At 55.3% G+C, this 14416-nt stretch overlaps 1 protein-coding gene across 1 annotated transcript; it reads left to right on the top strand.

The window, feature by feature from the left end:
- The first annotated feature begins 3058 nt into the window (after window positions 1–3058).
- LOC133271249 (uncharacterized) lies at window positions 3059–14144 on the top strand. Its single transcript, XM_061457195.1, has 4 exons — window positions 3059–5503; window positions 8732–11488; window positions 13193–14024; window positions 14068–14144. The coding sequence occupies exons 1-4, from the start codon at window positions 3059–3061 to the stop codon at window positions 14142–14144; spliced, it is 6111 nt and encodes a 2036-aa protein (XP_061313179.1).
- Window positions 14145–14416: the final 272 nt, after the last annotated feature.

Genomic DNA, 14416 nt, shown 5'->3' with positions numbered 1-14416 from the left:
ACCACATGCAGAGTTGTGGTCAGCAGCTCAATGTCCAGATGGAGATGGGTAACAAGAGGTGTCCCTCAGGGGTCAGTGTTGGGACCAATCCCATTTGTCAGCAACATGGCCGGTAGGTTTGAGGTGTCCTCAGTAAGTTTGCTAACACTAAGCTGTGTGGGGCCAACTTCATGAAGTTCAAGAAAGTGCGCAAGGTCCTACACCTGGGTCGGGGCAATCCCAGGCACAGCTACAGGCTGGGTGGAGAAGTGATTCAGAGTAGTCTTGCAGAGGACTTGGGGGTATTGGTCAATGAGAAACAGCATGGGCCAACAATGTGCTTGCAGCCCAGAAAGCCAACTGTATACTAGGCTGCATCAAAAGGAGAGTGACCAGCAGGTCAAAGGAGGTAATCCTTCCCCTTTGACCTCACTTGGTGTACTGTGTGCAGTTCTGGTATCCTCAACATAAGCATGTGGAGCTGTTGGAGCAAGTCCAGAGTAGGGCCACAAGGATGATCAGGGGACTGGAGCACCTCCTGTAAGAAGACAGGCTAAGAAAGTTGGGGCTGTTCAGACTGGAGAAGGCTGCATCGAGACCTCATAGCAGCCTTCCAATATTTGAAGGGGGCCTACAAGACGCAACAGGTTCAAACAGGGGAAGTTCAGGTTAGAAGATATAAGTTATTGTGAGGATGTTTAGGCACTGGCACAGGTTGCCCAAAGAGGTGAATGCTTCATCGCTGGCAGCGTTCAAGGCCAGGTTGGACAGAACCTGGGGCAACATGGTCTAGGGCGAGGCGTCCCTGCACATGGCAGGGGTGTTGGAACTAGATCATCTTAAGGTCCTTTTCAGCCTGAACTATTCTATGGTTCTATGATAAGGTCTTTAAACTTACAGCTTCATATTTTTGGGAGAATAGCATGTGACACGGTAACAACAATGCCTGAGGGCTGGTGTTTCTTAAACTGAACCCTGATACTGTGTAGTGCAGATGACTTTAGGGCAGCGCTTGCTACTTTAGATAGGAATGACATTCAGGTGCTCCCAGGATTGAATTTCAATGCCCACAGTGAAGACCAGCAAGATTTCCTGGTGTTTCAATGACAAAACATTTTCTAAGGCTTCCTTGCCTTGCTTGTCTGATTTATGTTTTTTATCTTGGTTTCCTAGGTGTTTAATCAGCATATATTCTTTTAGGAATGTGTCATGTATTAGTGCTTCTTGCTTATGCTCCAGTGGGTGTGAAAGGCAGGAGATATGAGGGTGTTTTTATGTTCTGTTATTGTTGGGGGGAACAAATGTAAACATGAACTGAGCAGAAGTTGGACCTCTCTGGAATGGTGTGTGCGATTAATGAGGGGAAGAGATTCCGCCTAAGTGAATAGTTTGGTGATCCAAACTCTGTTGATCACTTTTTTTTTCTCATTTGTGTGGTTGTCCTTGTTTCTTCTGAGAATGGTGGTGAGAAGCCAAATGTACCTCCCTTCTTGGTGCAATGGTGGGACATCTTCCTCTTATGATAGGTTTCTGCCAATTATGGGAAGGACAGAAGCAATCTTGCAAGTTGTATAGGGTTAGAAAAAAGACCAGGGAGCTCTGTCCGTTAGCGTGTAGAAAACCTGATGAGCATTTCCTTGCTTGCTATACATAACACGTGCCTGATGGAGTATCACACAGTTTTTCCTGTTTCTCAAGTTTGCCTTAAGAAATACGCATTTGTCTGTAGCAAAAGAAAGCAAAGCCATCTCTGCTGCAGTCGAGTGTAAAATAACCCAGCCCAGCAAAGGTTGCCATGAATAGACTAGAGGCCAATGTTAGAAGTCCTGCAGGGTGTACTCCACACATTTCCTTTCATCATGGTGGCCATTTAAAGGGATAGGTGGACAATTAGATGGTTGGCGAAATGGCTGGATGACCAATAAGGACTCAATATTCAAGAGGAAACCAGTGACCTGCTCTCCTCCAAGGGTCCATATTGAGACCCTTGGACTATTTAGTATCTTCTCAGTGGGATTGAGTACACCATCAGCCATTGTTTTCTGCTTGGAGCAGATAGTGATGGAATTTCTTGGTTCATCACATGTTCAGGTACAGCTGAAAAGTTTACAAAGGTGGTGGTGTGTGAAATGCTGTTAATAAAGGTGGTCATTAGTGCGTAGAATGACATCTGCCAACTCTACGTAACAGAGTTGGGAAAATGTTTCATTGACTCCCAGAGGAGCCTGAAGTCCTAAGTGGAAGCACAGACTCCAGTGTCAGGCTGTAATAAATTATTCCCGAGTGGTAATGGGAGAAACTGGATAAATGTAGGGTGATCCAGAGCAGCCTCTGGAGTGCAGGGGAAAAGTAACAGTCCAAAGGGCCAGCCTGGAGGACAGCTGTCTTTGAGGAGGGATCTTGATTGCTGCCTTGTGCTATTACTCGGGATTTGGGAAATTGTGGCTGATGTCATTCCAGTCTGGTACAGTTTTGATCTCCTGAAAGGCTGAGGGAAGAGACTCAACCACAATGACTACAAAAAGCTATGCAATTGGTGGGGGAGATTGTGCTTGCAGAGTGATGAGCACATAAAATATTCCGTGTGGAAGAACTAGTAGGGCCAAGGAAAGTATTTCTGCCTGGCCGGAATCGCCGCGAGAGTCAAGGCAGACCACGTCTCTAGAGCAAACGAGTAAGGGAATCACCGGGACCCGATGGCAAGTCCGTGTCTCGTGTGCCGACCCCGCGAGTTTCGCTTGGATAGGGGTGGACGAGCAGCGCTCAGCAGCGCCCGATGACTGCAGTGCAGGGAGTAGGCTGCAGGCGCCGCTGTTGACCGAAGAGGAGAGGAAGGCTCGAAGCGCTGCCGGCAACCCCTCCCGCTGCGGCTCGGCTCGCTCGCGGGCTGTCTCGGCGGCCGGGCGGTCTCCGAGCGTCCCCGCGGTGCGGAAGCCGGCTACATCGAGGCAGAGGGGTCGGCGGCAGCAGCGGCAGGAAGCAGCGACACGGACCGGGAGAGGGAGCACAAACCAGCACAGCGGTCGGCAAAGGAGGGAAGTGTTTGCGGCGGTGCGGGGTTGGCGGGGACGCGGTGGAGATGTGCACGGCGGAAAGACGCTGGAGCCGGTGTAAGAGAGTGCTGCTGTGGACCGTCCTGGTGGCAGCGTGGGACGCGGCGTGGGGGCAGCTGCAATACTCGATTCCGGAGGAGCTGCCTAAGGGCTCGTTCGTGGGCGACGTGGCCAAGGACCTGGGGCTGGAGCTACCGGTTCTCCGTCACCGCAGCGTCCGAGTCGTCTCTGAAGGTAGGACGCAGTATTTCGCTTTGCACGGGAAAACGGGACATTTGGTGACAGCGGAGAGGATAGACAGGGAGCAGCTGTGCCGGCTGGTGGTGAAATGCGTGCTGCACTGTGAGGTTATCGTGGAAGAAGAAATGAAGGTTTACAAAATCGAAGTAGAGATCACAGACATTAACGACAACGCGCCCAGCTTCCGACGACCAGAAAAGGAACTGAGAATGAGCGAGATGACAGCTCCTGGATCACGGTTTACCTTGGCCGAAGCTCACGACCCTGATGCAGGCTCGAATTCCCTGCAGCGCTACGAGCTGAGCGGTGACGAGCACTTCTCGCTGGCCGTGCAGGCGGGTCCCGGCGGGGATCAGCGTCCCGAGCTGGTGCTGGCGAAGGCGCTGGACCGGGAGGAGGCGGCGTTTCACGAGCTGGTGCTGAGGGCGAGCGACGGCGGAGAGCCTGCGCGGACGGGAACGGCGCGGATCCGTGTGGCTGTGCTGGACGCCAACGACAACGCGCCCGTTTTCAGCCAGGCGGAGTACACGGTGCGTGTGCCCGAGGACATGCCCGTGGGCTCTGTCCTTGTTACTCTCACGGCCTCTGACGCCGATGAGGGGTTGAACGGACACGTGAAATACAGTATCCATAAGATTTCAGACCGGGCATCGGAACTTTTCCAGCTGGACTCTGAGACTGGAGAAATATCTCTAAAGGACGATTTGGACTTTGAGGAAATCGCCACACATGAGCTGGAGGTGCAGGCACTCGACGGAGGTGAACTATCAGATACAGCGAAAATCGCGATCATGGTGACAGACGTCAACGACAATGCCCCCGAGATTTCGGTGCGGTCGGCTCTGAGTGAGATTTCTGAGGACGCGACATCGGGGACGGTGGTGGCACTCCTGCACGTACAGGACAAGGACTCGGGGGTGAACGGCCAGGTGAGGTGCAGCATCGCCGAGACTCTCCCGTTCCGGCTGGAGAAGACATTTGAGGATTACTACCGCGTGGTGATGGAGGGGGAGTTGGACCGCGAGAAGGTGTCGGAGTACAACGTGACGGTGCGGGCGGTGGACGGCGGCTCGCCGGCGAAGAAGTGTAGCGCGGTGCTAGTGCTACGGGTGCTGGACGTGAACGACAACTCGCCAGTGTTTGCGAAGGCGCGCTACAGCGCCCGGCTGGCCGAGAACAACGCGGCGGGAGCGCTGGTGCTGACGGTGCGGGCAACGGACGCGGACTGGGGGCAGAACGCGCGCGTGCGGTACCGGCTGTCGGAGGGGCGGGTGAGGGGCGCGCCGCTCTCGTCCTACGTGTCGGTGCAGGCGGAGACGGGCGCGCTGTACGCGCTGCGCTCGTTCGACTACGAGGAGGTGCGCGAGGTGCGGCTGTGGGTGTGGGCGGAGGACGGCGGCTTGCCGGCGCTGAGCAGCAACGTGTCGGTGGTGCTGGAGATCGTGGACGAGAACGACAACGCGCCGCAGGTGCTGTACCCGCCGGCGGCGGCGCCTTCGGCGGCGGTGTCGGGCTGGGCGGGCGTGGAGCTGGCGCCGCGGTCGGCGGAGCCCGGGGCGCTGGTGGCCAAGGTGGTGGCGGTGGACGCGGACGCGGGGCAGAACGCGTGGCTGTCGTACGAGCTGGCCAAGGCGACGGAGCCGGGGCTGTTCCGCGTGGGGCTGCACAGCGGCGAGGTGCGCACGGCGCGCTTCCCGCTGGCCCGCGACGCGGCGCGCCAGAGCCTGGTGGTGGTGGTGAAGGACCACGGGCGGCCGGCGCTGTCGGCCACGGCCACGCTCACGGTGGTGCTGGCCGAGAGCGTGGCCGAGCTGCTCTCGGAGCTGGGCAGCGCGGCGGCGGCGGTGCCGGGCGAGCCGGCCGCCAGCCTCACGCGCTGGCTGATGCTGGCCGTGGCGGCCGTGTCCTGCCTCTTCCTCGCTTTTCTGCTGCTGCTGCTGGCGCTGCGCCTGCGGCACTGGCGCCGCTCGCAGCTGCTGGCGACGTCAGGCAGAGCCTCCTTGCGCGGTGTCCCGGCCTCGCAGTTTGTGGGCATCGACGGCGTCCGCGCCTTCCTGCACTCCTACTCGCACGAGGTGTCTCTCACCGCTGACTCTCGCAAGAGTCATCTCCGCTTGTCCTCTGGCAGCTGCTGCGACACCCTCCCGGCCCGTCCGCCACCTGACGATCCCGCTCCCCTGCTCGGGGAGGACCCTGCCGCCACCCGCTGCATGGACCCCTCTGCTCCCACGGTGAGTTCTTTCCAGGAGTCTTTTCGCTGCTTCCTTCGCTCTGCTGCTTGTCTGCCCTTTTCCCGGTGGATTATCTTTTCGTGTTCCCTCTGTAGCTCGGGGAGCTGTGGGGACGAGGAAGGCAAAGATTATCTGAGCCCCGTTCTGAATTCTGGTGCTTCTTGCGCAGAGGAGGGGACTGTGGGTTGTAGGCTCAGGTATGCAGCAGATGGCGAGGCAGGAGGAGCAGGTGGAGAGGCCAGCCGGAGTTTCCTTGGAGGAAGGTGTCATGTTTTACCACATCTTCATTTTGTTCCATGCTGTTCAGCGACCCAGTCTCTACAGTAGCCTCGTGCCTCCTTGTAGGGGCATGAGTAGAAATGTGTCTTCATCTTACTATAGAAATGTAAAGATGTTCAGCAATACATTCGAGTTGTGAAGGACCTGCTCCCAAGAGTAATGTCCTGCACTGAGTTTTGCCTTCCAAAGGAATTTTTGCTAGAAGGTGTCATTGCATCTGTATGGGTTGCCCTGATAGGTTCTCCATGTGCATTTGCACTTGTATCGGTCTAATTATGCCTTAGCGGCATTTCTGTGCAACTCTTTTGGTGGTTTGCAGTTGATGAAAATCAATGACAATAATGCAAGCTGTAATGGGTTTGAGATACCGATGGTGGTGTCTGTGTGGAGGTATTGGTGGATACATGTGTTGTGTTGATTCCCAGGGTTTATTGTCGGTGTATTGAAAATTATTCAAGATGTCATGTCTTGGATATTGCCTTGGTTTGGCTCTGTCCAAGCTGTGGGTTCATCTGTTTGCTTTCCTGTTCCATGATCAGTGACAGAGCATAGATGTACACTTTACAGTAGTGTGATGAAAAGAGAAGTATCTCTGCATGCTGAGGATCTCCTCGCGAAGGAGAAGCTGCATGGGCAATTTTCAGTGGTGTCTGAAGACAAATGTAGCTTTTCTGTTGTGTAAGTTTGAGCAGGGTGAGAAATCCTGGTCAGATGCAAAGTTTTGCTGTGGTATAATTTGTAAACATGTAAAAATGGTGTAAAAGGTCAGTTTGTCCTGGTTATTTGAGGCCCACAGTTGTGGTTCATGTATAGATTGTCCACAGAATTGCCTGGAGGGAATGTGGCTACTGTCTGGTGTGAGCTCCTTTGGTTACGAACTAGGTCCTTCTTTAGTGTACCTGCTGTATCTGAAATGTTGGCTATGATTCCTTCATGTCTGCAGGTTCCCTGTTCTTGCCTTATCCAGGTCTAAAGTTGGGCCTGATTGTCCCTGTTAATCCTTAAAAGGTCTTTTGTACTTGTTGGGCTGCAGGAAGTTGCCATCCATAGCCTGAAGGTGTTCAGCCAAGATGAACACTTTGATATACCTGTTTCCCTGAGATGTCACAATGATACGCTCCTTCACTTATGACTGACATATGGGCAAAATATTGGACATGATCTGTAGCGCAACTAAGGACTTGGAATACAAAGCAAGGAGAGTGAAAGGCTGGCTTTGAACCAGGAAAATAGGTGAGTCAGCATGGCTTTGCTTGGGCAGTACTTTGATTTTTCTGCCTGGTGCGAAGGCCTGTGCCATATTTTGTGTGATCCTGGTCTCCTGAAATGCAATAGTAGAGCATTTGCTCCATAAATCAGTACATAGATGAAGCAAAGGTAAAATGGCTTATAAAACTTGTGAGAAACCTTTATCCAACTTGTATCTCCCTGTAACATTAGTGTATTTTCACAACTGTAGTTACGCTTCCTTTGAGGACATTATTCCTCAGAGGTCATGGTTCTTTTTCCCCATTTTGGACAGTTTTTACATTTGGTAATGTGAATGTTGATTTGCAGCACATATTTACTACAGCCAATATTGTAACCATGAGAATGAAGAAGGTAGAATTTGTTGTTGAATACTGAGGTGGAAAAGGAGGTCCATGAGAAGGCCTTTGCTTCATATTTCCAGGAGATGAGCAGGCCACAGAATAGAAAACAGTTGCTGAGAGCTCGTGACTATTAAACTAAACCCAATATGTAGTGCAGAGGAAGACTGTAGGCCCACAGTTGCAGCTTGAGATAGGAACAACCTCCAGGTGCTCCCAGGGATGAATTTCAGTGCCTTCAGTGAGTAGCAGGAAGACTTACAGGTAAGTTTCTGTGACAGCACACTTTTCTAACACTTCTTGTGTGATTTATGGGTTTGCAATATTATGTGATGGTGTCATGAAACTGCTCAATAATGAACATTCAGTTTAGTGACATGAACAGGAATTGGTTAATGCTGTTTTGGTGCTGGACTCAGTAAGAAAACATGCATGTGGTCCATGAATGGTGAAGTGGCAGATTGCTCTGCCCTAATAAATGTTCATCCCCTCAGCCTCATGCCATCATGCCTTTAAGTGAAGGGTGGCTACAGAAATGGCAAGAGTAGTGGTATGGGTTCATTTTCTCTGAGCTTGATTTCCTTGTTTGTGCAGTTATTAGTTTGTCTTCCATGCTGGGTGGCATTTCCCTCTTCCTTACCATTTCTCTACAGCTGTGTGAGATATAAAGCCTTTTAAAATATGGTTTGGTTGGTTTTGGTTTTTTTTTTATTTTTTTTGTTTTGTTTTGTTTTGTTTTGTTTTTGAGAATGCTGCCACACAGTAGAAGCAATTCCCAAGAACTAGTGGATTTCTAATGCTTTCTTGCCTGCTTGTGTGAGGTATGGTTTTGGTTTCCTCTTCTTGATTTCCTCGGTGTACAATTTTGGTTGTAATTACCAGCTTTGTTTAGCAATCTGGTTAGTGCCTCTAGCTCATGCTGCAGCAGCTGTTCAGCGCGTTCTGTTATTGTTGGCATACCAGATGTAAACAAGTAATCGAACTATTTGGCCTCAGAAATGGTAGACGTTCTGTTCATTTGAGTGTTTCTAAGATCTTGCATTTCATGCGCTACTAGACCTCATTTCCGCTCAAATTTGTTCTGCCAGAGCAAGGGTGCAGTTCCAGAAATAGAGCCACAGGGACGAGGCATGCAGGGTGTCCCCTAAACGGTCCGATAACATCCTGGCTTCTGTTGGAGAGATACACATTTGACAACTGGGCTGTTAGATGGCCTGAGTTCAGGTCCTCTACCATTACGACTCAGTGGTATTTTAAATCAGAAAAGAGCAGGGTAAAATTCACCCTGAAGCAGTGTAATATAAAGTCTCTAGCTACAAAAATGATTCTTCAGGTGAGTGGCTGCCGCTGCTCCTATCAGGGGCGCAGCCTCCGACTCGACTGCGGTGGCATCGAGTCGCCTCCGGGTGTCGCTGTTGGCCAACGCGAAACGGCGCTGGAGCCAAAGCTGCAGCCGGAGCCGCCGCAACGTTCGGCCCCCGCAACGTTCGGCCCCCGCAGGCTGCTCTCTCGTTCAGCGCCGGCCACAGCGGCAGCGGCACGGGCAGGAGAGGCGAGAGACGGCGTCCGAGCCGGCACCGAGCTCCGTGCCCTCCGGCAGCCCCTGCGCTCGCTTCTCAGAGGGCCTGGAAGAAAGCAAGCAGCGGCAGGAGGAGCACGCCTAGGGCTGCCGATAATGGCGGGCAGGCAGAGGCAGAGGCGGCGTCCAGCAGCCGGCCTAGTGCTGCTGCCCTCTTTACTGCTGTGCTGGTGCTGCCGGGCGGCGCCAGAGCGGCTCCGCTACGCCATCCCTGAAGAGCTGGACAGAGGCTCGCTGGTGGGGCCGCTGGCCCGGGACCTGGGACTGAGCCCGGCGGAGCTGCCGGCACGCAAGCTACGGCTGAACACCGAGAAGCAATACTTTACCGTGAGTGGGGAGAACGGGAACCTATACGTGAGCGAGAGGTTGGACCGGGAGGAGATGTGCGGCAAGTCGACGTCCTGTTCTATCAGCTTCGAGACACTCGTGCAGAACCCGTTTAATGTTTTCCACGTCGACGTGGCAATCCAGGACGTGAACGACAACGCTCCACGGTTTCTTAAGGAAAACATGCAATTAGAAATAATTGAATCCACACCTCCCGGCGCTCGGTTTTACTTGGGAGTTGCTGAGGACGAGGACGTGGGTCGTAACTCGTTACAGGGCTACAAGGTGGAGGACAACGAGTACTTCACAGTGGAAGTGAAGGAGAGCAAGGACAGACGCAAGTTCGCGGAGCTGGTGCTGCTTCGGGCGCTGGACCGGGAGAGAGAACAGAGCCTGCGGCTGCTCCTGACGGCGGTGGACGGCGGGGACCCGCCCCGGAGTGGCACCGCCCAGCTCTGCATCAACGTCACCGATGCCAACGACAACGCCCCCGTGTTCGCGCAGGAGCGGTATCGAGTGAGCGTGCGGGAGGATGCACTGCCGGGGTCGACGGTGCTGAACGTTTCTGCCTCTGATGCCGACGCTGGCAGCAACGCCCGCATCACGTACGGCTTTGGGAAAATGCCGCCTAAGGTGCTTCAGAAGTTCATGGTGGATGCGGAGAGCGGGAGGATCACGCTGCAGGAGGCACTGGACTTCGAGGACACGGGCTCGTTCAGCCTGGCCGTTGAAGCAAAGGACGGGGCCGGTCTCTTGGCTCACTGCGAGGTGGAGGTAGAGGTGCTGGACGTGAACGACAACGAGCCCGAAATTACGGTGCTGTCGGTGTCGAACCCTGTGCCCGAGGACTCGCCGGCCGGCACAGTGGTGGCCCTGCTGAAAGTGAAAGACCCGGATTCCGGGGAGAACGGTCAGGTGTGGTGCGAGCTGTCGGGCGAGGCGCCGCTGTCGCTCGTGGCGTCGTCGGGCGGTTCGCACAAGGTGGTGACGGCGAGCGCGCTGGACCGGGAACAGGAGTCCGAGCACCGGGTGACGGTGGTGGCGAGGGACCGGGGCAGCCCGGCGCTCTCGAGCAGCACGGTGCTGGTGCTGGAGGTGTCGGACGTGAACGACAACGCGCCGGTGTTCGAGGAGGCCGCCTACAGCGCCTACGTGGCGGAGAACAACGCGGCGGGCGAGCTGGTGCTGCACGTGAGCGCGCGGGACGCGGACGCTGGCAGCAACGGGCGCGTGAGGTACTCGATGGAAGGCGGCAGCGCGGGCGCGGCGCCGTACGTGTCGGTGGAGGCGCAGAGCGGCGCAATGTACGCGCAGCGCTCCTTCGACTACGAGCAGTGCCGCGAGTTCGCGGTGGTGGTGCGGGCGCAGGATGGCGGGGAACCGGCGCGGAGCTCGACAGCGACGGTGCGAGTCTTCGTGTTGGACCGCAACGACAACGCGCCGCGGGTGCTGTGGCCAGCAGCGGCGGGTGCAGGGGCAGACCCGGGACTGGCGTCGGCCGCGGTCCCTTTCGAGATGGTGCCGCGGTCGGCCGAGGCCGGGTACCTGGTGGCCAAGGTGGTGGCGGTGGACGCGGATGCGGGGCGCAACGCCTGGCTGTCGTACGAGCTGGTGCAGGCGCCGGAACCGGCGCTGTTCCGCGTGGGGCTGCACAGCGGCGAGGTGCGCACGGCGCGGGCCGTGTCGGACAGGGACGCGGCGAAGCAGCGGCTCGTGGCCGTGGTGAAGGACCACGGGCAGCCGGCGCTGTCGGCCACGGCCACGCTGCACGTGGTGCTGGCCGAGAGCTTGCAGGAGGCGCTGCCGGAGCTGAGCGAGCGGGCGGCGGGCGCCGACTCGGCGGCGGAGCTGCAGTTCTCCCTCGTGCTGGCGTTGGCTCTCCTGTCCGCGCTCTTCCTGCTGAGCGTAGCGCTGGCCGTGCTGGCAAGGGGCCGCCGTTCCGGGCCGCCCGCCGTGCTGCGCTGCCTGGGTGCTCAACGCTTCTCCGTGGCCGGCGCCGCTTTCCCAGCCGACTTCTGCGAGGGCACCTTGCCCTACTCCTACAACCTGTGCGTTGCGTCTGGACGAGCCGTCGCCGAAGCCGCTTGGCCACCGCCGCCGCTTTCTAACCTGCCCGCGGAGGAGCTTCTCTGTGGGGAGTCCCTCGGAGAGCGAAGCCTGACCCGCAGCGCCGTCGTGGGAAAACCGCCAGCGGACTCCGAAGTACAGCAGGTCTGTAAGCCCGCGCTTACGTCTTTCTCGGGTCTTTCCTAACAGGCTCTCTGCGGTTATTCGTGGTTGCGCGCGTGGTCGTGCCGATCTTTCAGGAACGAAATAATCCTGTGCCGTGGCCTTTTTTTGGGATCATTCACTGAACAGTAACTTTTCCGCGAATGACCACCCATCACGTGTAGTCCTCGTTTGAAGGTTCTTGCTGTTAATTGGTTTGTTAATTTTGTCCAAGAAACACCAAACAAATCCAACATTGTTTCAGAACCCATTTTTATATTTTTTCCTAAAGAGCTGTATTTTCAAAGTGCAGAGGCTGCGTTTTGGACGATTTATTTTTTTTGCTGTAATGACTCCACGAGTGTGTGTGCATCATACTAGAGCAGAGCCGCAAGTCCTAGGCTGTAGTGTCAGCCTGCAATGAAAAATTCCCCAGTGTCGGTGGCGGAAGCAGGAGGAATGCAGGGTGATCCGGATTAGCCTCCGGAGTGCAGGGGGAAAGTCCGCAGAAAGCTCTGACTTCTCAGCGGACTCTCTTTGGGGGGGGTGGGGGGGGGTGGTTGGGGTGTTGGGTGACTCTTGTGAAGATCTTGTGATCTGCATCTATGTGCTATTGCTCGGGATTTGAGAGATTAACGTGACACGGCGTGCGGGTCTCAGTTCTCATCTGCTGAAAGGCTGAGGGAAAAATTCTAGCACGACTACAAAAAGCTGTGCAGATTGGATTGCCTGCAGAGATGTTTTAAACGAAAAAAGCTAAAACGAAGAAGACTACGAAGCTAGTGTTCTGAAATGCTGTGGGTCTAAGTGCAGGCGGATCCACTGTGGAGATCCTCTAACTGCTTAGCGGGGTCGAGAAAATGGGGTTGATGCTTCGGTTTAGATTTCCTTTTTGACCGAAACTACTAAAGGAAACGCTCATTTATAGATTGTCCCTCCCTAGTGAATGTACCCGTCTTCCACATTGTCCTCCTGTCTTTTGGAGAAGGCTGCTGCAGAAATGGCAGCATTAATGGCAAGTTCTGTCTGGGCATGATTTTTCTGAGTTGTGCATTTACTGCTCATGAGTTCGTCACATAGTTGCTGCTTCTGCCTATTTTACCAGGATAGTCCTCTACCCATCCTGAATGCTCATCCAACCCGAGAACGAGGTACGCAAAGTAGCAGCAATTGATCACTCGAATAAAGTCCATTTGCATTGTGTTTAGCGGTAGTTGAGGGTCTGCAGCTGTAATAGTCTCCTGTCCTATGCTATTCTGTTGAAGAGGTGTCCAACACGAAGAGGATTAGCTGAAAAGTTGCAATCCTTTACATCAGTATCCCAGAGCTAATTACTTGGATAAAAAACCCTTATTTGGTTTTAAAGGGGGAGTTACTCAAAGTCCTTCAGCTTCGCTTTTCCAGTCGAATATTTGGTTTATAAGGAAATCGAGTAGTCCCATTAAAAATGCCGCAAGACAAGCCAGCCGTACTTCTCTGTATCATGCTCTACTCACAAAAGGTCTCAAATTCGGCGGGGTTGGTAGTGTGCTGAATTTGAAGCTTATCATCTGTACAAAGTTCTCGCCACCTGGGTTAATGACCTGAAACCTGGTTTGCGGGAAGGGTGTGTGCGATTACTGCGTTTAGGATCTCGGAACCTGTTTTCTTTTGATCTCCTTGTACCAGTAATTCAGCTACGAAGGGTATAAAACGTTGTGACTGCAGTGCCGAGATGAGGCTGCGGGCGCCGCTGTTGACCGAGGAGGAGAGGGAGGAAGGTCGGAGCGCTGCCTGCAGCCCCGCCCGCTGCTACCGCGCTCGCTCGCTCGCTCGCTGATTGTCTCGGAGGCCGGACAGTCTGCGAGCGTCCCCGCAGCGCGGAGCCGTGCGGTAACGACGGGGTGGAGCCAGTGCAGCGGCAGGAGCGGAGACACGGACCAGGAGCCAGTGCAGCTGCCGGAGCAGGAGAAGGACACGGAGCAGGGGTCGGCGGCGGGGAGCTGTCTGCGGAGGTGCGGGGTGGACGGGGCTGTGGCAGAGATCGGCTCGGCGGGAATGCGCTGGGACTGGCAGGAACGAGCGCTGCTGTGGGCCATCCTGGTGGCGGCGTGGGACGCGGCATGGGGGCAGCTGCGCTACTCAGTTCCCGAGGAGCTGCCCAAGGGCTCATTCGTGGGCGACATGGCCAAGGACCTGGGGCTGAAGCTGCCGGCTGTCCGCGACCGCGGTCTTCGCCTGCTGGAGAGAGGTAGGGCGCAGTATTTCGCCTTGCACGGGAAGACGGGCCATTTGGTGACAGCGGAGAGGATAGACAGGGAGCAGCTCTGTGAAAGCGCGCAGCAATGCGTGCTGCGCTGTGAGGTGATCGTGGAGGGAGAAATGAAGGTTTACAAAATAGAAGTGGAAATCACGGACATTAACGACAGCGAGCCCAGTTTCGAAGAGGCAGACACGGAGCTGAGAATGAGCGAGTTAACAGCCCTGGGCTCGCGGTTTCCCCTGGCCGAAGCTCACGACCCGGACTCGGGCCCAAATTCCCTGCAGCGCTACGAGCTGAGTGGAGACGAGCACTTCTCCCTGGCCGTGCAGGCTGGTCCCAGCGGTGATCAGCGCCCCGAGCTGGTGCTGGCGAAGGCGCTGGACCGGGAGGAGGCGGCATTCCACGAGCTGGTGCTGACGGCGAGCGATGGCGGAGAGCCGGCTCGCACAGGCACGGCGCGGATCCGCGTGGTCGTTCTGGACGCCAACGACAACGCGCCCGTGTTCAGCCAGGAGGAGTACACGGTGCGTGTGCCCGAGGATGTGCCCGTGGGCTCCGTTCTTCTCGCTGTCACGGCTTCTGACGCCGACGAGGGTTTGAACGGACACCTGAAATATTCATTGAAAAAGGACAGGGCATCGCAGACATTCTTGCTAGACGCAGACACAGGAGAGATAACGCTGATGCGG

This window comes from Pezoporus flaviventris, unplaced genomic scaffold, assembly GCF_033815535.1.
Source record: "Pezoporus flaviventris isolate CSIRO_AGI_PZ_B2104156 unplaced genomic scaffold, CSIRO_AGI_Pfla_v1 ptg000023l, whole genome shotgun sequence".
Classification (NCBI taxonomy): domain Eukaryota; kingdom Metazoa; phylum Chordata; class Aves; order Psittaciformes; family Psittacidae; genus Pezoporus; species Pezoporus flaviventris.
Note: the sequence above shows the minus strand (reverse complement) of the source record. Positions and strands in the feature narration are given on the sequence as shown.